The sequence below is a fragment of the Calypte anna genome, chromosome 4A, assembly GCF_003957555.1.
Source record: "Calypte anna isolate BGI_N300 chromosome 4A, bCalAnn1_v1.p, whole genome shotgun sequence".
Taxonomy (NCBI): Eukaryota; Metazoa; Chordata; class Aves; order Apodiformes; family Trochilidae; genus Calypte; species Calypte anna.
In genome coordinates this window covers 4,585,729-4,608,624 of record NC_044248.1, presented here as the reverse complement: position 1 = coordinate 4,608,624, position 22,896 = coordinate 4,585,729, and the positions used below count along the sequence as shown (strand labels likewise).

The following is a 22,896-nucleotide window of genomic DNA, read 5'->3' as shown; positions in this document are numbered from 1 at the left end:
CATCGAAGCTTCCTTACGTGTGCGTGCGGTTGGGTTTTAATGTGAGGAAGGGAGTTCTAACCTTCGGTCACACTTTCCTGTCCCTGTGTTGCCCTGGCAGCTATCCGTGGGCACAGGTGAAGTCAAGGAACACCTATGAGGGAGGCGTGGTGACCGTTTTCATTTCCCTGTCACTGTAAAACACCTCTTTCCCCCTTTCCTTTTGCTAACGTTGTCACAGGGTTAATATTTTTCTGAGCAAGAGTTTGATTTCTGCGTGCGTGTGTGTTCTTGCTTCATTGTCCTTTCTTCTTTTATCTGGCATTGCTGAAGCCTGAGCAAATATTTAAAATAGTGTGTGAGATGACAGGTCATGGAGAAGTTGAAGTTTGTGTTCCAAGAACTTTAAACTCTGAATCAGGTAAGTCTGAGATTTTCTCCAGCAGGCTCTATGCTTTCAGCATTCTTGGTAGCCTTTAAGCTGGGGCTATTCCCAGCTCTTGAAAATAAAGCAGACACGGGGTTTTTCTAATTTGGCAGCACTTCTGGGAGTTGTCCTGCATGCTCTTCCACTTAGCCTCACATACATGCAATGCAACTCTGCTGAAAGGTTGAAGCATTCACTGGGGTTTTTACATATATGGTCTGGGTAACTTTGCTTGCAGGACTTTTCTCATAGGCCAAGTGATGTTGGAGCAGAGCCCCCTAGGAATACTGCATCAAGATTATCCCGTAGAACTTGGGGATTTGTGCTTAGGAGCTGTGAACTCGCTGGGAGCAGCATGGGAGACCTCCAGGAACCTTCTGAGAGTCATTAATTCAGAGCAGCATCACTCCCTCCTAAGTGCAGGAAAGCTTGTGCACAGTGGAGAAATAATGGGCACCTAATAGGAGGTGTAATCACCACAAATTTAATAAAAGCTTGCATCAAAATTTCTGTTTCTCACTAGCAAAGTAATGGTGCAAGGCTTTGTGCCTGTGTGGTGGGTTCATTTGAAGAAGCAAATTGCATTTGGCTGATGTAATGAACTCCACAGGATCTGTTTCTTACACGGGGCTTTTTCCCCTCCCCGTACATTTCCTTCTGACCTGACTGAAAACAAGCTGGGTAATGAACTGTGTAATCTCTTCAAAAGTTCCCACATCACGTGGGAGAAGTTAAAACTGCTCGGGTTTCCCACAGGGAATGTTTTGAACCCTTAGGAGTGGCAGCTGGGCAGCGTGGCAGACCCCAGGCATGCTGTGGTCCCTTCCCTGGTACCTGGATGCTTCATCCCTTCTTAATGGAGCAAAAAGAGGCTGGGATGAGAGTGTGGAAATGTGAGCTCTGGCATGTGCTACCAACCTCAGAGTATTCCTTTGGCCAGCTCTGTCCCTCCTGAGGCTGGTGGAGCTCCTTCTGGTGTATCACTGCCACTGGGATGCCCTGTGCTAGCTACACAAGCCTGGTTCATGCTCCAAATCTTCATTTTCCAAAGGGAACACTAACCTCTTGTGTCTGCTAGAAGTGAGATCACTGAAGCTGGGTTCATTAGGCCTGCTGAAGCTCATTTTTCTCCTTTTGAAAGGCTTCAGTGAGTCTGGAGAGAAAAAAAAAATGACAGTGAGCTGTGCCTGACATTCTAGATGGTTAGTGGAGTGGGGTTTTAAGGCAAAATATTCAAAACACATTATAAAGCCTTTTACTTTAACATGTTCAGAAGTCAAGAAAGGTGAGTTCTCTTCCATGATCCACAACACAATGTTCACAACTGGCCAGACATCAAACATGTCTTGGGATTTTTACATCAATGCAATGGTCACTTCTGGCACTCTGTAATCCGTCAAGAGGGCTGAGTGGCAGGAGGTGATGCTGGGGAAGGTGGAAAGGACCTAGAAATGCAGTCCTTTATCCTGAACCCCAGTGTCTAAGCAGACCTACTTTTATTCAAAGCTGGCATAGAAGACAAAAGTGTCAGAGGTGGGCTAAAAACAAGGGCAGGGGGGTGGAAGGAGGAGGTGAGAAGGAGGAGTTATATTTGTAGCACTGGGCAAAAAGGGCAAATGGCATCTCCACTGTAATGTTTGTGTGTGTGACTGTTGGAAACTTGCTTTTGGGTCCCAAAACCTAGTTTGGAGAAACAATTTACCTTTTTTGGGGGGGGCACAGGTTCACTAATCCTCATACTCAAGGGAGTGGGGTGCACACCATCTGCCAGGCTGTCACTTAAGTCAGGTCTACACACAGCCCTGTTGCATCAAATAGGTACTGTTGGTGGCTTTGGGGCTTTAATGATGTTGTCAACAGTTTCCTCTGCTGAAACTGTGTTTCTCCAGCATTTTACTTTTTGCTGTGGGCACTGATGGGATGCTTGCAAGACAAATCTGTGAGGAAGTTCAGAGGCTCACTTACATCTTGGTAAATGCTAACTGAGATGCTACCAGTTCAGATTCAGTTTCTGGGGTTGCAGCAATGTGCTCTTGTGGCCAAAAAGGCCAATGGCATCCTGGGTTGCATTGGAAGGGGGTGGTCAGGAGTTTCTCCTTCCCCTCTACTCTAGTGAGGCTGCATCTGGAAAATTGTGTCCAATTTTGGGGCCCTCAGTTCCAGGAGGACAGGGAACTGCTTGAGAGTCCAGTGTGGAGCAACCAAGGTAGTTGAGGGAGTGGAACATCTCCCTGGTGAGGAAAGGCTGAGGGGTCTTCAGCTTGGAGAAGAGGAGATTGAGGGGCAACCTCATTAATGTTTATAAATAAAGGGTGAGTGTCAGGAGGATGGAGCCAGGCTCTTAGTTATGCCCAATGATAGGACAAGGGGTAACAGATGCAAGCTGGAGCATAGGAGGATCCACATCAATATAAAGAAAAACTTCCACTGTGAGGGTGAAGGAATCCAGGGATGCTGTAGAGTCTCCTTCTCTGGAGACATTCAAACCCCACTTGGATGTGTCCCTCTGGGGCTGCTCTGGGGTGATTTGCTTTGGCAGAGGGCCTTGAACCCGCTGGTCTTTTAATATCCCTTCCAAGCCCTGACTTTCTGTGGGTCTGTGAAGTGTTTCAGGACATGACTCTGCCTGCAGGAGCTGTGCAAGGGAGCACCAGGGGTGCTGTAAAACCTGGGGTCCACTCATTGAAAGCATACTAAAAGCAGCTGCATCTTTTCTTTGTCTTTTTGTTTTGGTTTTTTTTTTTTGCAGAACTGGTCTGGGAGTCTTATTGTAGCCTCTCTAACTGGTGCTTTTGGGTCGTCTTTTCTCTACGGCTACAACCTCTCGGTGGTGAACGCTCCCGCAGTGGTAAGTGATGGAATAAACCTGGAATTTCTTATCAGCAGAGGGCAGCCTTGTCCAGGCAGTGTGGGCTCCTCAGCATCCTGCTTGAATAATCCACCTGCGGGTGTAGGAGAGGTTAAATCCTTTTTAACCTCTTTTAAGTTTAAAAACTTAACTTTGCCTGGAAGCTTCTTTCTGCTGCCCTTGAGTTTTTTGGCATAAATTCAGTAGCTGTGAGGAAATGAAATGCTGGGGTGAGTGGCTGCATGTGATTTGCTTCTTAACTCTCCCCAAGCCCAGACTTCTGGTACACTTGTGTCTGAAAAGGCATTTTTAATACCTTTTTCTGGTATTTTAACACCAGAATAATCTGTTATTCTGACTATTGGGTGTTTGACCTGGTCATGTTGTTCAGTTCTTGAGGCTTGGATACCATTTTATTCTCCCAGTACTGATATAATAAATAATCCTTTCCTCTTAAATAATGGACCCCTTCTGTGTTTTGTGGTGATGCTGTGTTTGGTTCTGATTCCCAACTGCTCTGGTCACCATCTGTTGGCTACAACACATGGAATAGATTCGATTCAGAGTACTCTGAAATCCTTGTGCAGTGTTTGGAGGGATTTCATGAAAAAATCACTTGCCACAAATGGAAATCTGAACCTTTCTGGTTTTCCAGGATCTGTGCAGCAGTGTGTAATTTAGGGGAGTGGCAAGCCAACATGGTATCAGAAATGTATCTAGTAAATTTTGGGAACTAACTGTTGAAATTCTGTTTCAAAATTCCTCATTTCCAAAGCTAAGCTCCTTCTTTTATGGGAATATTTTACTAGTTAGGTTTTCACCTGAAGAGGTTGGTACTCCCAAAAAATGGATGCAATATTTATGCAAATAACAAAATAATATTTTAAAATAAAAATTATGCTTCACACAAGTATTTTATTTGGTAAACTGAGGACCCAAAGGACTAGAAAGGGACTCACCTTATCAGAAATTTAATTGATCCCTTCGTAACTGCTGGGAATTTTCTTGAAGGTACTTTTTATACCAGTAACACAGGGTTGGACAAATTAGGCATTTATTTTGGCATTACATGGCTGGGTGGGCATCACTTCACTTTGCAGCCATCAGATGGTAAGCATGGCTTAGAAGAACTAAGCAGGAAGATGTTCTGTGAGCTCTGGTATTGATTGTCCTGCTGGTAGATATCTGTACTGTCAGCAGAGCAGTCAGAATGATTCCATTTCTAAACTTTAAAGTGCAATTCTAAAAATTGGCTGTCCTGGTGACCAGAGCTCTCCTGTCACTTTCTGCAGGGGTAGAGGAAAGTAAGGATGATAGGAAATGACAGCACTCAGACACTTAGGTCTGAGCTGTCTGGTAGATTGTAGAGGTGACCAGAGAGCAGGTGAGGAGGTTGATGGTGCAACCATACCCTGATGAAGATCCCAGGTGTTGTGGTCAGTAACATTTCCAAAATTCTCCATTTGTGCTCCAGATCTCTACTGTTGCTTTTAGACTGAAACTGGGCACCATGCTGATGATCATAGAACCATAGAATGGCTGAGGTTGGAAGGGACCTTAGAGCTCCTCTGCTCCAACCCCCCTGCCATGGGCAGGGACACCTCTCATCCAGACAAGGATGCTCAAAGACTCATCCAACCTGGGCTTGAACACCTCCAGGGATGGGGCAGCCACAACTTCTCTGGGCAATCTGTTCCAGAGTCTCACCACCCTTGTACTAAAGAATTCTTCCTAAGATCCAGTCTCAACCTCTTCTCCTTCAGTTTGAAACCATTTCTCCTTGTCCCATCTCTGGATGAAGAGTCATCTCTTGTGAAAAGTCCCTCTCTGGGCTTCCTGTAGGTTCCCTTCAATCCTTGAATGCAGCCATGAAGTCCCCCTGAGTCTTCTCCAGGCTGAACAATCCCACCTCCCTCAGCCTCTCCTTGTAGCAGAAATACTCCAGCCCCTGGATCATCTTTGTGGCCCTGATTTTTTGTCATATTGTTGGCAGGTATGCATGGAGTCTGCCCTTTTCCATCGTGGGGTCTCTGATTGGGAACTTCTTCTTTTTCTTATTCATCTTAAGCCATGCATGAGTTGCAGCTAAGGAGTAGTCCTAGTGGCAAGGACTTGACAGGTGCCTAGTTCAAGAACAAAATACCAAGTGTATCCTCTGACCCTAAATTTTAACTCCAGGATTAATCTTTGTCATCTGTTTGCCTTGGAGAGGCCACCTGCCCATCCCTGTCCCTGGAGCTGCAGTGTCCAGGGTGAAGGAAAGAGTCTGGGTGCTGCTTGTAGTCAATGTGGAACAAACTGTCCCAAAGCTGTGCTTCCTGGAGCACAAGAAAAGAAACCTTTTCCCCATCTTTCTTTCCCCAGATGTCACTGAATCAGATTGCTGCAGGCTGACTACTGAATGGAGGTGCCAGGAAAAGAAAAGGGGAGCAGCTTCCAGCTGTAGATCAAGAGCACTCTTTTCAGAGATTACATTGGGAGTGTGCTAATTCCTGAAAGATGCAATCACCTATAAACTTGGACAATTTTTTTTTCTGCTGACATGTGGTCTGCATGGTATGAGGATCTCTCTGTAGGATGTTGGATATCTTCTACCCCTCTTCAGTTTATTTCCTTTTGATATCTAAAGTTCCTCCAGTGTTAGTTAGTGTACAGTGCTTGGGAAGGTGTTGAAAAAATGTTTTGTGATGTCTCTTAACAAAGAGGTGAGATGTTTCCAGGATCCTGCAACCACACACATCAGCACAATGCCAGCTGGAGTGAGGGAGGGAAGCTCACTTTAGACTGAAAGGTTGAAGAACTGTTTGTAAATTCTTGTGTACATTTCCTTTTGGTGATGGAAGTTGTGCCAGCTCCTCAAATAGCAGTGCAAAAGCCACAGAGTTCTCACAGGTGAACTTTACTGCAGGTCATCTGGTAAGGTAGAGTGAGTCCAGCTTCCTTTTTGTTACAAAGGAGGGGAATAAACTTCTCCAGCTCTGCCCAGAGCTGAGATCCTTTCCCACACCCCTTTCTGTGGGAAAGAGCATCACAGGTGTATTGGCCCCACGGGAACCTCAGGTAGAACTTTCCATGGGCTTGTTCAAAGAGCTACCAGAATTAACTAAAAATGGATGGGAGCATTTGGCAGTAGGAAGACAAATGATTTACATGGAGCCCAATTGGAAGCTGTCTTTTTTTTTTCTGAGCTGAATTTTTTAACAGCTCATTTCATGGAAAAGCTGTGGGGAAGGTCTGTGGAACAATGATGCTCTTTCTGCTCTGGGAAGCCAAGTCATGCAATGTTGTCCCCTTCCCAGAGGCAGCTGCAGCTCTTCATCCCTTTGAGAGCTGGGATGGGGAAATTGAGACTATTACAAAAATGTGCAGCCAGCTGTGGCAGCTGGTTCAGTGGTTTTCACTCTTTGTGATGCCCCTGATCACTATGGGTAAGGTCATTTTTCTTCTCTATAAAAGAGCTCATCTCTGCCCTTTGCAGTTAAAGAGACAAGGAAAATGATTTCCTTAAAATTCAAACATAACCTTGGTATTTATATACATATCCTTTATATTCCTCTTAAATTTCCCACCTTAGCACTACTGCCCTAATGAACTGGGGCAGCAGAAGACAAGAAACTGGTACCAGGCAGCTGCCAGTCCTTGTAGGCTTCAGTTAGGGGCTAAAATTTTTGTGTTTATGCTGCTAGCAGTGTTCCAGCAATGGAATAAAATCCCAAAGGAACCTTTCCACAGAATTCAGTGGATTCAAATCCGATGGATTCATTTACTTATTTTTTATTTAACTTTATTTAATTTCTTTTTTATTATTTTGGAAGTTTACTGTGAGATTTCTCTAAATGGGTCACATAGCAAATGAACCTTTTTTTTCTTTCTTGGCTTGATTTTTTTTGTTTTGCTTTGTTTGTTTGTTAGGGTTGGTTTTTTTCTGTCTGTTTGTATAGAAACACAGAAGATGTGATGGGAGAAATATTCCTGTCTTCCTTTTAATTCAGGGCACAAGAAGATATCTATCCTCTATCTCTCCTTCTTCATAGAATGAAGACAGTACAAAGACAAATACAAGGACAGAGCAAGAAACACAGATTAAAGTTTTGGACTGGAAAAATCTGAGGAGGTCCCATGCTGGAGCATCCTTTCATAGAATCATAGAATCCTTGGGGTTGGAAGGGACCTCGAAAGACCATCTAGTCCAACCCCCCCTGCCAGAGCAGGGCCACCTAGAGCACTTCGCATAGGAACGTGTCCAGGCGGGTTTTGAATGTCTCCAGTGAAGGAGACTCCACGACCCCCCTGGGCAGCCTGTTCCAGGGCTCTGTCACCCTTACAGGAAAAAAATTCCCTCGAATATTCAACTTGAACCTCCTGTGCTCCAATTTACACCCATTACCCCTTGTCCTATCACTGGTAATCACTGAGAAAAGCCTAACTCCATCTCCCTGACACTCACCCCTTACATATTTGACAACATTGATGAGGTCACCCCTCAGTCTCCTTTTCTCCAAACTAAAGAGACCCAGCTCCCTCAGCCTTTCCTCATAAGGGAGATGTTCCACTCCCTTAATCATCTTCGTAGCTCTGCGCTGGACTCTTTCAAGCACTTCCCTGTCCTTCTTGAACTGAGGGGCCCAGAACTGGACACAATACTCCAGGTGTGGCCTCACCAATGCAGAATAGAGGGGGAGGAGAACCTCTCTTGACCTACTAACCACACCCTTCCTAATGCACCCCAGGATGCCATTGGCCTTCTTGGCCACAAGGGCACATTGCTGGCTCATGGTCATCCTCTTGTCTACCAGGACCCCCAGGTCTCTTTCACCTACACTGCTCTCCAGCAGATCAGCCCCCAACCTATACTGGGACATCGTGTTGTTCTTCCCCAAATGCAAAACTCTACACTTCCCCTTGTTGAATTTCATCATGTTTCTCTCTGCCCAACTCTCCAGCCTGTCTAAGTCTCTCTGAATGGCCGCACGGCCTTCCGGTGTGTCAGCCACTCCTCCCAGCTTAGTGTCATCAGCAAACTTGCTGAGGGTACACTCTATACCCTCATCCAAGTCGTTGATGAAGATATTGAACAACACCGGTCCCAGTACCGACCCCTGAGGGACTCCACTAGTCACACACCTCCAACCAGATTCTGCCCCATTGACTACAACTCTCTGACTCCTTCCTTTCAACCAGTTTGTATTGGAGAAGCTGAAATGTCAGTGCAGATATGGAATAAAATCAGTGATAATTTTGTGCCAGGTTGTTAAAATCCCTTCACATTTGTTCAAGAGTGAAAAAATAACTCAAAATACAGGCTTCATATCACAGTTCATCTGCTTGTTAAACAGCCTCAGTAACAGAGAGAGGTTGAGTGGGTTAATTTCTGTTTAAGAAAATCGTAGTTTTTAGGGGGAAAACTTGGAACAAAAAATGCTAAGAAGTAGCTATTTCTACCTGAAAAACTAGCAGAAACTATAGCAGAAAAATGAGAACTGGAGGAAGAGCTGGGATGGGTGTTGCAAAGTAGAACCATGGGCTCAGGTATCTTTTGGAGTTCTCCAGAAACTCCAGGGGCACTTGGACTTCCAAAAAACACCATTGAAGGGCCCTTATGGGAGGAAATCAAACTTCCATTTGGGAGATGGAAGAGTTATAAGATCCCTCTCAGGTTTTCATTTCTGAAGAGAAGCAACTTGTCTGGCAGATTCCTACCAGGATCTTAGGTGTCTGATTTCATGTTTGATACATAAATCCTCAATGAAAAGAAATTGCTCGCCTTGTTTAGCAGCCTGAACTTTGTCCAGAAAGCAGCTGAGGTCAATTTGATGGGAAGAAGCTATACTTAGAAAAGTGATTTGGAATTCTTACTTTAAACAGTGTCAGACAACTTGTTCTTTTTGACTGATACTGTGAGTTGTATTTTTTTTTATCCCCATCTGTATCAAACCAACAGCTGCCAGCTCTTCCCTCTCTCCTCAAACAATTATTTATCTTGGCTTAGCAGTTCTTTGGGAGAAAAATGTTACCTTTCAGTGCTTAGCTTAGTAGTTCCTTGATTTCTGTATGGCTGCCAGGTTTGGCAGTGTCATAAATAAATCTTCCCTCAAACCATGAATGCTAATTCACTCTATTTTTTTTTCCCTGTCATTATGCTAAAGTAATTGTAGAATCACTCACTTTTACAACACTATCCCTTTTGGAGGAACAAGCTAGTGAAAGGCACTTAATTTTGAGCATCTGCATTCCAGGACTGAGACACAAAATAGAGCTGATAAATGTTGCCTCGTGGTGAGCACAGTGTGATGGTTTGCTAAAAGGATTCCTCACTTGTAAAATATCTTTTAAAATTTTCCAGGGAATTTCCTAAGTTACTTTGAACCCCCCAAACCTGTCAAAACCCATGGCTCTTGATGCTGTGTCTCTAAGAGAAGCCAAACTCTTCTCTAGATGCCAATCACGTTGTCATCTGCCAGGAATATTGTTGCAGCTCCCTCCCTCTCTTTGTATTTTTCCTAATTCACCAGTTTCTTCAAGCCTTTTTTTTTTCCTCTACTTTCTTACTGGAGCCTCCTCTTCCTCCTCAAGTTATTGGCACTATAGATCCATCAAAAAGTAGGAAAACTTCGCTCTTAAAATCAGGTTCTGATGAAGGCTGATGGGTGACTCCACAAACTGACTACTAATAGTTGGAATTTACACTTTTGTTGCTTGTTCTGTGATTAAAAGTCATGGCAACTGCTTGGCAGTGCCTTTTTGTTTACTTTGTCCCAAAAAACTGTTCTACCAAGACGTGGGGAGACACCTGAGGCTGTGAGGATGTGTGTGAACAGTGAGCAGAGCTCAGCTGATGTGCAGGGCTGTGCACGTGGGGCACGATGCTAGGGAGCCTCCTCCCTCATTAGAATCATAGAATCATAGAATTGGCTGGGTTGGAAGGGACCTCAGAGATCATCAAGTCCAACCCTTGATCCACTCCCACTGCAGTTCCCAGCCCATGGCACTCAGTGCCACATCCAGGCTCTTTTGAAATATCTCCAGACACGGAGAATCCACTACTTCCCTGGGCAGCCCATTCCAATGCCTGATCACCCTCTCCAGAAAGAAATTCTTTCTCATCTCCAACCTAAACCTCCCCTGGCACAACTTGAGACCCTGCCCTCTTGTCTTGCTGAGAGTTGCCTGGGAAAAGAGCCCAACCCCCCCCTGGCTCCAACCTCCTTTCAGGGAGTTGGAGAGAGTGATGAGGTCTCCCCTGAGCCTCCTCTTCTCCAGCCTCAACACCCCCAGCTCCCTCAGCCCTTCCTCACAGGAATTCTGCTGGATCCCTTCACAGCCTCCTTGCTCTTCTCTGGACCTGCTCCAGCACCTCAATCTCCTTCCTGAGCTGAGGGCCCCAGAACTGGACACAGGACTCAAGCTGTGGCCTCACCAGCACTGAGTACAGGGGCTCTTTCTTGATATTCAAACACTACAGACACAGTCTGGGGCAGCTGCTCTACGTGGCCCTACTTGAGCAGGAAGGTTGGAAAAGATGGGCTGTACATCTCCTTCTGACCCCAGCCATGGTCTGTGCCTGATCCCTAGGTTCCAATTGGGCCTGAAAGCATAGAATCATGGAATGGTTTGGGTTGGAAGGGACCTTAAAGCTCATCCAGTCCCAACCCCCTGCATGGGCAGGGACACCTCCCACCAGCCCAGGTTGCTCCAAGCAACCCATCCAACCTGGAGATTTGGACACTGACAGGGATGGGGCAGCCACAACTTCCTTGGGAAACCTGTTACAACATCTCACCACCCTCACAGGAAAGAATTTCTTCCTAATGTCTGACCTAAATCTCCTTTCTTCCAGCTTAAAACCATTCCCCTTTGTCCTATCAATCCATGTCCATGTAAAAAGCTCCATCCCAGCTTTCCTGCAGCCCCTTAGGATACTGGAAAGCCACTCTAAGGTCTCCCTGGAGCCTCCTCTTCTTGAGGCTGAAGAAATCCAGCTCTCTCAGCCCATCCCTACAGGAGAGATGCAGATTGCACACTGCTGGCTCTTGTTGAAGAGGGATTCCCTCAAGCAAGCTACTTTGTGTTTTTTTTAATTCTGTTCCTATCAAGTTGTGTTCTTGATGAGTGATTTTTACAAGAGTTGTGATGTGTTTTCTTTCAGTATATCAAGAAGTTTTACAATGAAACTTGGGAAAGAAGATATGGCTTCTCAGTGGATCAAAGCACACTGACTCTCCTCTGGTCCATAACTGTTTCTATTTTTGCCATTGGTGGCCTCGTGGGTGCCATCATTGTCACCCCAATTGTGAAGTTCTTTGGACGGTAAGTGGATTGGGAAAATTCTGGTTTCTAAAGCAGTTCCTCTCTTGCTTCCCTTCTCCCTTCTCCCTTCTCCCTTCTCCCTTCTCCCTTCTCCCTTCTCCCTTCTCCCTTCTCTCTTCTCTCTTCTCTCTTTTCTCTTTTCTCTTTTCTCTTTTCTCTTTTCTCTTTCCTCTTTCCTCTTTCCTCTTTCCTCTTTCCTCTTTCCTCTTTCCTCTTTCCTCTTTCCTCTTTCCTCTTTCCTCTTTCCTCTTTCCTCTTTCCTCTTTCCTCTTTTCCCTTTCCTTTTTCCTTTTTCTTTTTTCCTTTTTCCTTTTTCTTTTTTCCTTTTTCCTTTTTCCTTCTCTTTTTCCTTTTCCCTTCCCTTTCCCTCTTCCCTTTTCCCTTTTCCTTTTTCCCTTTTCCTTTTCCTTTTTTTTTCTTTTTTTGAGATCTGCATTTTCTTCTGCTCAATAATCAATTTGGCTTTTAAACACTTATTAAATATATGAAGCTGTGCCTGACTGAGAGTGATTAATTGTCAGAATTGTCACCAAGTCTTCTTCACTAAACAGTGAAATAAAAAAAAAAATTGTTCTTAAGAGTCTTGAAGTTTTGGTGATGAGCAGAACAGCTTTTGGTATGGGTTGGTATGGGCTGACCTCAGCCATATAAACACCATTTTGATGAGAGCAGATCAAATTCCCAGGGCAGAGCTTTAAGTCTTAGACACTCTGCCCCTGTTTATTATGTTTATTCCTATTCAATCATGAAAACAGCTCTCCTGGTGTGTGAGTATGGAAAAGGACACTGGATAAAGATTGCTCATCAAAGTGTGGTTCTTGAGTTTGCTTTTCCTCTGGTCCAGGACACCCAGACTCCCATCCCAGTCTGGGAGTTGAGGAGCAGATTATGAAACGTTGAGAAAAGAATAAAATGCTTCAGTGTGGAGTTGTTCAGGTGTAGGCTGGAGGGTTGTGTGCACGATGAAGCTGAGCTCCATTTAGGCTGACACTGAATAATAAACCACGGGGGATCAAAAGCATTAGTCAGAAATAATGTGTGACTTGCAAAAGAGCACCCTTGAATCATATCACTCTCAGGTTAATAACATAATTTCCAAGTTTCCAAATTCCCAGGCTTTACTTACTTCCAGAGAAATGTAATTTTTTCAAAGAGAGCCTTCATCCACTCCTGTCTCATCTTCAGGTCTGGCTTTGACACTTGAGAAATTCCATCCTCTTCTTCAGCCAAATGCTGCAGGTTCCTGAGAACCCTGGTAGGGAGGAGGTTGCAGGAGAGGGACCAAGGTCCCTCAAGCCCAGGGAACCTTTTTGAGGGTGAAGCAACTGAAGGAATGGACTTGGATTTACTTACTCATTTTTTGAGCTTTGTGTTATGCCTTCACTGTTCAAAAACCATTAGAAAGTGGGAAAGGTAATTAAAACACAAGTATGAAAAATATTTCCTCTCACAAACGTGCTGGTCTGTTGTAAGAAGCTGGATGACTTGTTCAATGAGTAGGAGATTTCTGGTTGGTACCCATGTGTTGAACATGGGAAGAATGGGGACTGCTGGGCTGGTTTGTCAGCTGCTTTGAAGAAGAAAAGGGTAGAAAGCTTTTTTAATTATCCCTCCTCTTTTGCATGGAAATTACAATACACAGAGACTAAAAAAAATTTATCTCACTTCAGTGGCATTTTAATCCAAGTGGTGCATTCTGAGCCTGTGACATTTGCTGTCAAAGTTGGTGGATTCCTCATCATTTACATCATCAGTGCTTGTTTATCTCTAGGTAAATTTGTTTTCAAATAATGTTTTTCCCTTTTCCTTCCAATGTTTGGAGTGAGACTGGAGGTTTTGGTAGCACATTGGACCTCTGGAGCCAAAACAAGACTGTGCTTGATTATTTTGCTGCAAAACCTGGCAAAGCTGAAGCTCCATTGCTTTACCAGCTGCAGTTAAGTGAGATTGAGCCATGGGTGGCAAACAGAGAGGGTATGATGCCACAAAACTGTGAAAATTCTGGTCTTTTGTCTTTTGTTTGATTAGAAGCAAGGCAAAGGAGCCTTCTCTTGGTGATGTGCTGTAGAGAAGCCACCACATACCCAGCAGATACCCCAAGAACTCTGCCTGGGAGCCAGAAGAAAGTCTTCAGTCATTTGCAAGGCTGAACTTGATGAGAATGGCACCTCCATCAATGCACCTGCAGGCTCTAATTTAGCAAAAAGCCACTTAAATCCACATTTTTGAGGGATATGTATAAGGTAGCAGTGATTCTCTGAGCTCTGAGTTTTCTGCTTCATCTTTTAGTGGAGAATCACTGCAGCAGAGTTCTTGGTCTCACATCATTAAACCACTCTTCTTCCTTGTCTTCAGGAAATGAGACCTTGGATGTCAGTGCTTGAAACTGACTATCAAAGGCTCAGGAAACTCTACATAAAATTTCTTTTCCCAGGTGTTTCCTTCTGCAGAAGTTGGAGGCCTCCAACTCACTTTCCTGAGTCCCTCAGACTTGAGCAGAAAGTTCTGAAAGATGTAAAAGATCAGACACACAGGTTTTGGGGTAGTGAGAAGGAGAAATTAAGATGTTCTGAATTTCTTAAATTATGTTTTTGTGACTTTTTGTGGTTTGAGTTGTTTTTTTGACAAAATAATAATTTTCCATCAGAAATATTATTTTCTTTGAAATCAGTGAGGTTTTTTTTTCCATCTCATTTGACTTCTATGGGATTAAAAAACGTAAGGGGGGGGGGGGGAGGAAAGGTAAATATTTTTTATTAATTTATTAATAAATTTTTATTAATTTCAACAATTTTTGAAAAAGGGTTGATTTTTACCACTTGTGAGCCCAGCTGTTTTTCTGCTAATCCTACAAGTAGTAAGTAATTTTCCTCAATGTATATTTTAATATCATGGATTTAAGGACAAATTATAATGATATCACTCTGCCAGTGTTGAGAAGGTCTCAAAATGACACAAGGTGTATATAATATAAAAATGCCTGTAGCTATATCAGCTTTTTACCATTGGAAGTGTATTCCTGGTTCCTACACAGACGTTTCCCCAGAGCAGGTTTGTTTCTCTTCATAGACAGAATCCCAGGTGTGGCATTTGGGTTCTTAGGATGTGTAGGATGCTGAATTGCTGTGAATTTGGAGTGCAGCTCTCCAGTTAACCATGATATGTTTGATTTTAAAGGTATGGGCTTAAAACTCTACCCATTTGGGTGTAATGTTGTCTTTGGGACCCTGCACAACACCAAAGAGGCAGTGGTGATCCTGAGCTGGTTGTTTGACATCCTTATTTCTGGATGGTGAAGAATTTAACCATCGTGATGCTTTTACCTACCAAAAAAAAATATCTTTTCCTCTTAGGAAATGTACATTGCTGCTCAACAATGTGTTTGCAGTGGCAGCTGCTTTGTTGATGTCCCTCTCCTTGCTGGTGGGGTCCTTTGAGATGCTCATTCTGGGCCGTGTTGTCATGGGTGTTGATGCAGGTAAGCTCTTAGCACACCTCCTGTGTCTGAAATCCCTGCTCCAGTCTTTCTCCTCTCCTCCACTTGGGTTTTTCTTTCAAGAGGCATTTCACAGCCCATCCACACTGATTTTACTGGGACAAACCAGCAGACTGAAGCTTGGAAGAGCTGATGTCTGGAGAAAACACTTGCATGGACCATTAGCTGCTGCTGTCCACCCTAGTTGTTCCCCCCCTCTTTCCTTCTCCAGCCCTGGTAAAGCATATTTTCCTGCCACAAAAATCCTCTGGCTGGAAAGGTTTAGCTTAATTATTAAATCTGCTTGCTGCTTTGTATTTGGAAGTTGTTGGATGCCATGTTACTACTAGAAAGGTTAAGTGGAAGGTTTGGTACATCATCATTTGCTCCTAGCAACGTGGTCTTCCTGGCTTCAAAACCAAAGGTGGGGGCATTGCTGCACCAGAATATTCTGGCAGAACCTCTGCTGTGAGGGTCTCCAGAACTTCAGGGATCACTAGATGGTGAGAAATATTTACCAAATGGGGAGACAGACCTGATGAATTGAGATGGTTTTATGCTCTCAGTGTAATTATGTGACTCTGAGCAATGGGAAAGGCTTTTCCTACCCAGCCCCCTTTCTGACAAGCTTTGGTGATGTTGTTTGTAAGAACAAATTATGGTTTTTTAGAAGGGGATGTGGCTCTTACTTCCAATGTGAAGTTCATGGGTAATTTTGGAGCTGACTGCTAATTTTTGTCTCAGATGACCACGAAACTACCAAACTTCTGGAGCTGTGTAAATATTGTCCTGGGTGAACAGGCCCCTCAGTTCAAGAAGGACAGGGAAGTGCTTGAAAGAGTCCAGCGCAGAGCTACTAAGATGATTAAGGGAGTGGAACATCTCCCTTATGAGGAAAGGCTGAGGGAGCTGGGTCTCTTTAGTTTGGAGAAAAGGAGACTGAGGGGTGACCTCATCAATGTTGTCAAATATGTAAGGGGTGAGTGTCAGGGAGATGGAGTTAGGCTCTTCTCAGTGGTGACCAGTGATAGGACAAGGGGTAATGGGTGTAAATTGGAGCACAGGAGGTTCAAGTTGAATATTCAAGGGCATTTTTTTCCTGTAAGGGTGACAGAGCCCTGGAACAGGCTGCCCAGGGGGGTCGTGGAGTCTCCTTCACTGGAGACATTCAAAACCCGCCTGGACACGTTCCTATGCGAAGTGCTCTAGGTGGCCCTGCTCTGGCAGGGGGGGTTGGACTAGATGATCTTTCAAGGTCCCTTCCAACCCCAAGGATTCTATGATTCTATGATTCTATGAACCAGAGTCATGCCTTTGGTTTTTTGTGGCTTTGACCCTTTCTTTTTTTATGCCTGCTATTAAGAGTTCATTGCAGCTATGAGCTGTATTGAGAGAGAAAACCTGCTCATACTCTTCTCATTAAAAAGCACTTAATCTGGCAGTGTCTGCTTTCTCTGTCTGACCCATTGGATTTGGTTTTTTTTCCCTTGCCTGCACCAGTGCTAATGAGATTTTTCTTGCTTTGGGAAGAGCAAATTTAAAGCATAAAACCTGTTTTTCTTGTGATTCTCATCTCTGAGTAACTTTTGGTTCTCCTCATCAAACAGCAGCCTGTGCACATCTCTGTAGATCTGTAACAGATACTCAACCCCATGGTTATTAAATGGTACAAGAGTAATTAAATATGCAGGGAAGGTCATTTATATTATCTGTGGTAAGATATAATTCTGTTCTTTGCATGGTTTTGTGCTGGTTTTGTGAGGAGATCAGCACTCAGACTCCTTTCAATAGAAGTTTGTTGCATACCTGATATAATGAAAAGGTATTTTTACTTAATATATGGATTTTTTTCCTTCACAGGCATTTCTCTGAGTGCCCTTCCCATGTATTTGAGTGAAATCTCTCCTAAGGAAATCCGGGGTTCCTTGGGCCAAGTCACAGCAATTTTCATCTGCATTGGTGTTTTCACTGGGCAGGTTTTGGGGCTGCCACAAATATTTGGGCAAGTGAGTATTTATCAGATGTTTTATTTGAAATAAGCAGTTTTCAAGTGTTAGATCTTCACATTTTGACTCAGATTGTTGTTGTTTTGAAGCATTTTGAAAAGTGGTTTTTTCCATGTCTTTTAAAAGCACATCCATGGGGCTGAGACAGGTGGATGGATGTGTTCTGGCAGCTTGAGTGGTTTGTGTGTTTGCACATGCAGGTTTTTGCATTCCCTTTCTTGATCTACATTTCTTTTTGCTGCTTTCCAGTTTCTGGGAATCCCATGGAAGTCCTTAGGAGTTTTTCTGGTTTTCACTGATAATTTTGCAGTGTGAAATAGAATGGGAAAAGGCTTGGTCAGAGTTCATATGAGGACCTGAATAAGCAGATCCTTGCTTAATGACTACAGTTTTCCTTGTAATGTACTCATAATTTTAGGAAATGGAGGAATAGAGCAAGAAAATACCTTTATCTGCTCTGCTACAAGAGGTTATCTTGCTTTTGTAGGCTGACTTTATCTGGGTGGCCACTGGATGTCATCATTCCTCTGACTAAATGAAGTGGAGGTTTATTCAGGTTGGCTCTTGGAAACTTTTCATCCAGAAATAAATATTTAAAGTGGTGTGGAGGAAATGTCTGCAGCAGTCTTCATGCAGGGAAACCTGGGTTAAGAATCCTTTCTGACAGCCAGAAATGGCACTGAACAACTGAAAAGCTTTTCCTCCTCCATCCTAATTCACCTCCCATGGAAATACAGGAAACCATCCTCCCTGACACTTTTATTTTTGCCTGATGACCTCCCCTATTCTGTCCCTTTCTCCTCAGGCTCTCCTGAGGGCAAGTGTTTTGATTCAAATTACCCTTTACTGGAGGGCAGATTGCTTCCCCTTGCTAAAGCAACAGATTTTAGGAAAAAACCTTAAAATGGCTTTTTACTGCCTGTCATGTGGCTTCTACAGAAATCACTTTTCTTGCTCTCAAAGCTAATCTGTTATTTAAAAAAATGTATTAAATATCAAGAGGCTGATTTGACTGCTTAGAGTAATGTCAGCTCATAAGTAATAGGTTTTGTTTCAATTTAATTTATTTTTGAAATATGCATAAACTTTAAGTTTGAAAGTTATTATTTCCCTGTTAGTTCTTTGGGATATTTTGAATAGGAAATACTTATTCCTTGGCTTTAGTCCACTCTTGCTGGTTTTATTTCTCCTCTCCCCTCCCTTCCACTCCCAATTTGCAGGTTGTGATGCTGCTTCTACAACCTGCATTATTATGCAGTTAATTAATGTTACACCATTAAAGACAGCCATTGATTTGTGTAAGCAGAAATACACTTTATCTGTAGATTTAGTTCTTTTGAAGTTGAGCAACATCAGCATGGAAAAGGAGGAAAGTTTTGGCTGTGTGAATTAGCATATTTCCAGGGAAATTATTAGAGCCAAATTGGATTTTCCAGTTGAGGATGTGGGTGTATTTCCCTTTTAACACATTAATAAATTTAGCACTGAGGAGAACCTCAGGCTGTTTGAAATATGATTCTCTCATGCAGCCTTACCCTTCTTTCAAGGCTTTATCAAAATTTCTTGGTTTCAATCAAGCCAGGGATTTTTTTTCCCAGCTTTATGTGCTTCCCATTGGAATCAGTGTTCCCATTGGAACAGCACAGCCAGGGAGGATTTCTGCAGGGGCTACATGTGAGGAGGTCACTTCTGTTGAAGTTGGGAGGCAGCAAACACGGTGTCCTCCTCCTCACTTCTTACCTCCTGGCAGCATTCTCCCCTCTCCCCTCCCCACCAAAGATCTTGCTCAGTTTTCTGTTGCTTTCTTCACGTTCAAAAGCAGGTCCAAGATTTTGCAGGCTCTTTTCTACTTATAGCCTTCTCTCTGACTGATATCACGACTTCAGCTCACTAAGGATGTAAAAGCTTCTTGACAAATTGCTCTCCTAGTACTTAATTTTTTCTCTTTTTCTTCTATTGGAAATGTCTGGGTGACACCAAGTGTTCTACAGACACTGTGTTCTCATAGAATGGGTTGGGTTGGAAGGGACCTTAAAGCTCATCCAGTCCCAACCCCCTGCATGGGCAGGGACACCTCCCACCAGCCCAGGTTGCTCCAAGCCCCATCCAACCTAGACTTGGACACTGCCAGGGATAGGGCAGCCACAACCTCCCTGGACAACCTGTCCCAGCATCTCACCACCCTCACAGGAAAGAATTTCTTCCTAATGTCTGACCTAAATCTCCTTTCTTCCAGCTTAAAACCACTCCCCCTTGTCCTATCACTTCATGCCAAGTCCATCTCCAGCATCTCTGTGGCCTCCTCTGGACTCTCTGATAGCTCCAGGTCCTTTTGTGTTGGGGGCTCCAGAACTGGACCTAGTACTCCAGGTTTCATCAGAGTAGAGAGGAGACAGCTGTGCATTCATAGTGTCTTACTGGTTTCACCTGTAAAGCAAACTCTTGCTTTCCTCAGAAGCCTGAGCTCATTTACATTACACTCCAGCCATTCTGTAATATTGACCAATCCATGGAATAATTCTGCCTCTGTAAAATTCATCACTAGGCACATCTGTGGTTGTACAGGGTGTTCAACATCCCATATATCTGACTGAATAAAAAAAAAATATTTAAGATTATTCAGCCATCTCAGTGCATCCCAGGCTGCCCTTCAGATGTTTCCATTCCCTCTGTTCCTGCCATCCTGCATGTTTAAATCACCCAGCCCATGTTTCTGATAGATTGCTCTCTTTAAAGCAAGATCCAAGATTCTCAACTTCAGTTTTGAAAGCACAAATTTACAATTTGGGCCTTGGTGGGGGGGTGGCAGGAACATTTTGTGGCCTGATTCTGGCATATTCAGGTTATCCTTAGGTATCTGTCTTAAAGTAGCTCATCCAGTTCTTCCTGCAGGTAATCCAATGTCCCACCACTCTCAAGGTTTCCTTAGGATGGAAACAGCTTTTAAATATTGTAGACCACCAGGCTGTCTTTTTTTCAGCTTGTTTAATAGAGATGGGCTTTAATCTTTCTTTAAGTGATGAGGATTTAGTTTATGAACACATCTGATGTTGTTGCATTCATTCTCTTTTTTTTTTTTTAATAACTTGAGGCTCAGTATCTCTTCCAGCTGTGTATGAATATAAGAAAGGGGAGGAAAATATGTTTCACAGTGTATATATGTGCTCAGGACAGAGAAAACTAGAGAACTTCCCTGTTGCCATCTTTTCCTCAACCTCTGCTTGGAGGTTTCCCATGGTATAGAAGGCTTTGCTGATTTATTTCCCTAGAGGTCCCCCAGTGGTTGGCTGGCTCCTGCTGCTGCTCTCTCTAGAACAGCTGTTTGCCATAGGTAGGCTAATGAAAAATTAGATTTTATTTACTTCAGGAACCCCATTTGATACACTCCAAGGGTTTCTGGGTCATACACCCACAGGCGTGTGTAACTAGATCACAGTGTTTCAGTAATCCCTATTGTTACTGTAGCTGTTCCCAGAATAAACAACTAAAAAAACCCAACAACAAACAAAAAAGAGAAAAAAAAAAAGAAAAAAGAAAAAAAACAAGTAGAGAAAACTAAAAAAGCCTGTAAAATTCCTGATGTGCCCATCTCTTGGATGTTGCAGGGAGTTTTGGTGATCCTACTTTAAAAACTGAGCAATCAAATCCTGCAAGGTCTTGACAAATTGCTCTCATATTACTTAAATTTTTCTCTTTTTCTTCTGTTGGGAGTGACACCAAGTGTTCTACAGCCACTGTGTTTTCATAGAGTGGTTTGGGTTGGAAGGGACCTTAAAGCTCATCCACTCCCAACCCCCTGCATGGGCAGGGACACCTCCCACCAGCCCAGGTTGCTCCAAGCCCCATCCAACCTGGACTTGGACACTGCCAGGGATGGGGCAGCCACAGCCTCCCTGGACAACCTGTCCCAGCATCTCACCACCCTCAAAGTGAAGAATTTCTTCCTAATGTCTGACCTAAATCTCCTCTCTTCAAGTTTTAGACCATTTCCCCTTGTCCTCTTGCTACACACCCGTGCAAAAATCCCTCCCCCAGCTTTCTTGTAGCCCCTTTCAGATACTGGAAGGTTGCTATAAGGTTGCTATAAGGTCACCTGGGGTCACCTCCTCTTCTCCAGGCTGAAAAGCCCCCATCCCTCAGCCTGGCTTTATAAGAGAGCTGGTCCATCCCTCTGAGCATCTTTGTGCCTCTCCTCTGGACATGTTCCAGGAGCTCTGTGTCCTTCTCCAGAGCTGAACACAGTACTCCAGGTTTCATGAGAGTAGAGAAGAGGGGAAGAATCCCCTCCCTTGGCCATCTCTCTGTGTATTTTTAGGGGACTGAGCCAAATATCTGTACATATATTTAAATCAATTAGGCTAAGACTAAGAGGCAACATGGAAGTGTCTGTAACCACATGGAAATGGCCTTGTGCTCTTTCTTGAAGTTAATGAGTGACATGATTGTGAGTGGGGGTGACTTGTAGGGTGTGTATTTGAGTATACAGAGTTTGCAGATTTTTACAGGTATAGATTTTGATGTTGAAGGAAAGGAAGGCAGAGGCTTCCCTGTCTCTGTCTGGCAGTCAGGGGATGGCTTGAATTCTGTCTGCCTTGGCTACAGTCATCCCAGGGGGATGAGTCCAGATTTCTTACCAAACTCAGGCAGAAGCCATCACTCTGCTCACTGACATGATGTGTTAAATGATGAAAAGTTAAGAGTATTTCCCATTAAAGGCATTTTTCCTCCTCGTGTCACTGTGGGAGAGTGTTTCTGACTGATGTTTGCATCTGTTTGCAGGAATCTCGGTGGCCTTACTTATTTGGAGCCATCATTGTCCCTTCACTGGTACAAGTGGTGATCCTGCCCTTCCTGCCTGAAAGCCCTCGCTACCTCCTACTTGAAAAACACAACACAAGCAAGGCAGAAAAAGGTATGATGTGCTGATTTCTTCCAACAAGAGGTGTTTGTTGAAGGGCTGCAGCCTGGAAAGTCATTTTGATATCAGAGTAGAAGCAGAATATCCCACTAGCAGAGATTCTTTTGGCAATAATTTTAATTTTTTTTTCCCTTTCCCTTTTTTGTTTCTCTGCGTGTGTGTAAATATCACAGTTTTAATTTTTGCTTTATTTTCTTTTTTTATAAGTGAAATTCTCCAAGAAACCTGACCTCTAGCATTATGCACAGTGATTCAAATCTAACCAGCTCAGCCTGCTGGTGTGTGCCAGTCCCTAGATGTAGGGTTCATTGAGGAGTAAAAAGGGTTTGACAAGGCTGTGATCTTGAAGGTCTTTTCCAGCTTGAGCAATTCTATGATTCAGACTTCACAACTTCTCTACAGTCTTCGCAGTTTAGCTTAAAAAAATCACCCACCCTGTTGCTGGGCTTTGTTCAGTTTTAAGCCCTCTGCATCTGTAACTCAATAACCTCTGCAGGTCTAATAAAATCCTCATATACCTTTTTAAATGAAATTATTTTTCAGGGCTTGCATATAGCTTGTTATGGCTACCAGAATGTGGAAAATTTATTTTTGCTTGTTATAAGGACACATTAAAGATAGGACTGTACAAACAAGGAAGGATTCTTGTCATAAAGTCATAATGATTGCAGAACATAACTGTGCTTGGAAAGCTATTCCCAAAAACCTGGTTTGAACACAACCCTGAACGTTTTCTTTCAGTCACTTAGTTGGTTGCAAAATTGATTGCAAAGTGTCAATCAGCCCCTGAGACATAAATTTAATAATCTTTTAGCACAAGATCAATACAACTCACTCTCTTCTGCTTTAAAATGAGAAACTCTCCTTTTTCTTTTATTGTTCTGATCATCACCCCAGGTGTAGAAATTGCATAAAGAGACTCCAGTGTTGTTTCCA

General features: G+C 43.5%; 1 protein-coding gene across 5 annotated transcripts in view; it reads left to right on the top strand.

Annotated features, from left to right (window-relative positions):
* Positions 1–22,896, top strand: part of SLC2A9 (solute carrier family 2 member 9) — an 89,754-nt gene that overhangs the window by 9,138 nt on the left and 57,720 nt on the right. For 4 of the 5 annotated variants that reach the window (XM_008496129.2, XM_030449683.1, XM_030449684.1 and 1 more), the window contains 5 exons: positions 3,156–3,254; positions 11,401–11,561; positions 14,915–15,039; positions 16,897–17,042; positions 21,822–21,954. In XM_008496129.2, coding sequence (XP_008494351.1) covers positions 3,156–3,254; positions 11,401–11,561; positions 14,915–15,039; positions 16,897–17,042; positions 21,822–21,954 — 664 coding nt within the window. The remainder of the gene's footprint in view (positions 1–3,155; positions 3,255–11,400; positions 11,562–14,914; positions 15,040–16,896; positions 17,043–21,821; positions 21,955–22,896) is intronic. The other variant, XM_030449685.1, reaches the window with a different exon arrangement.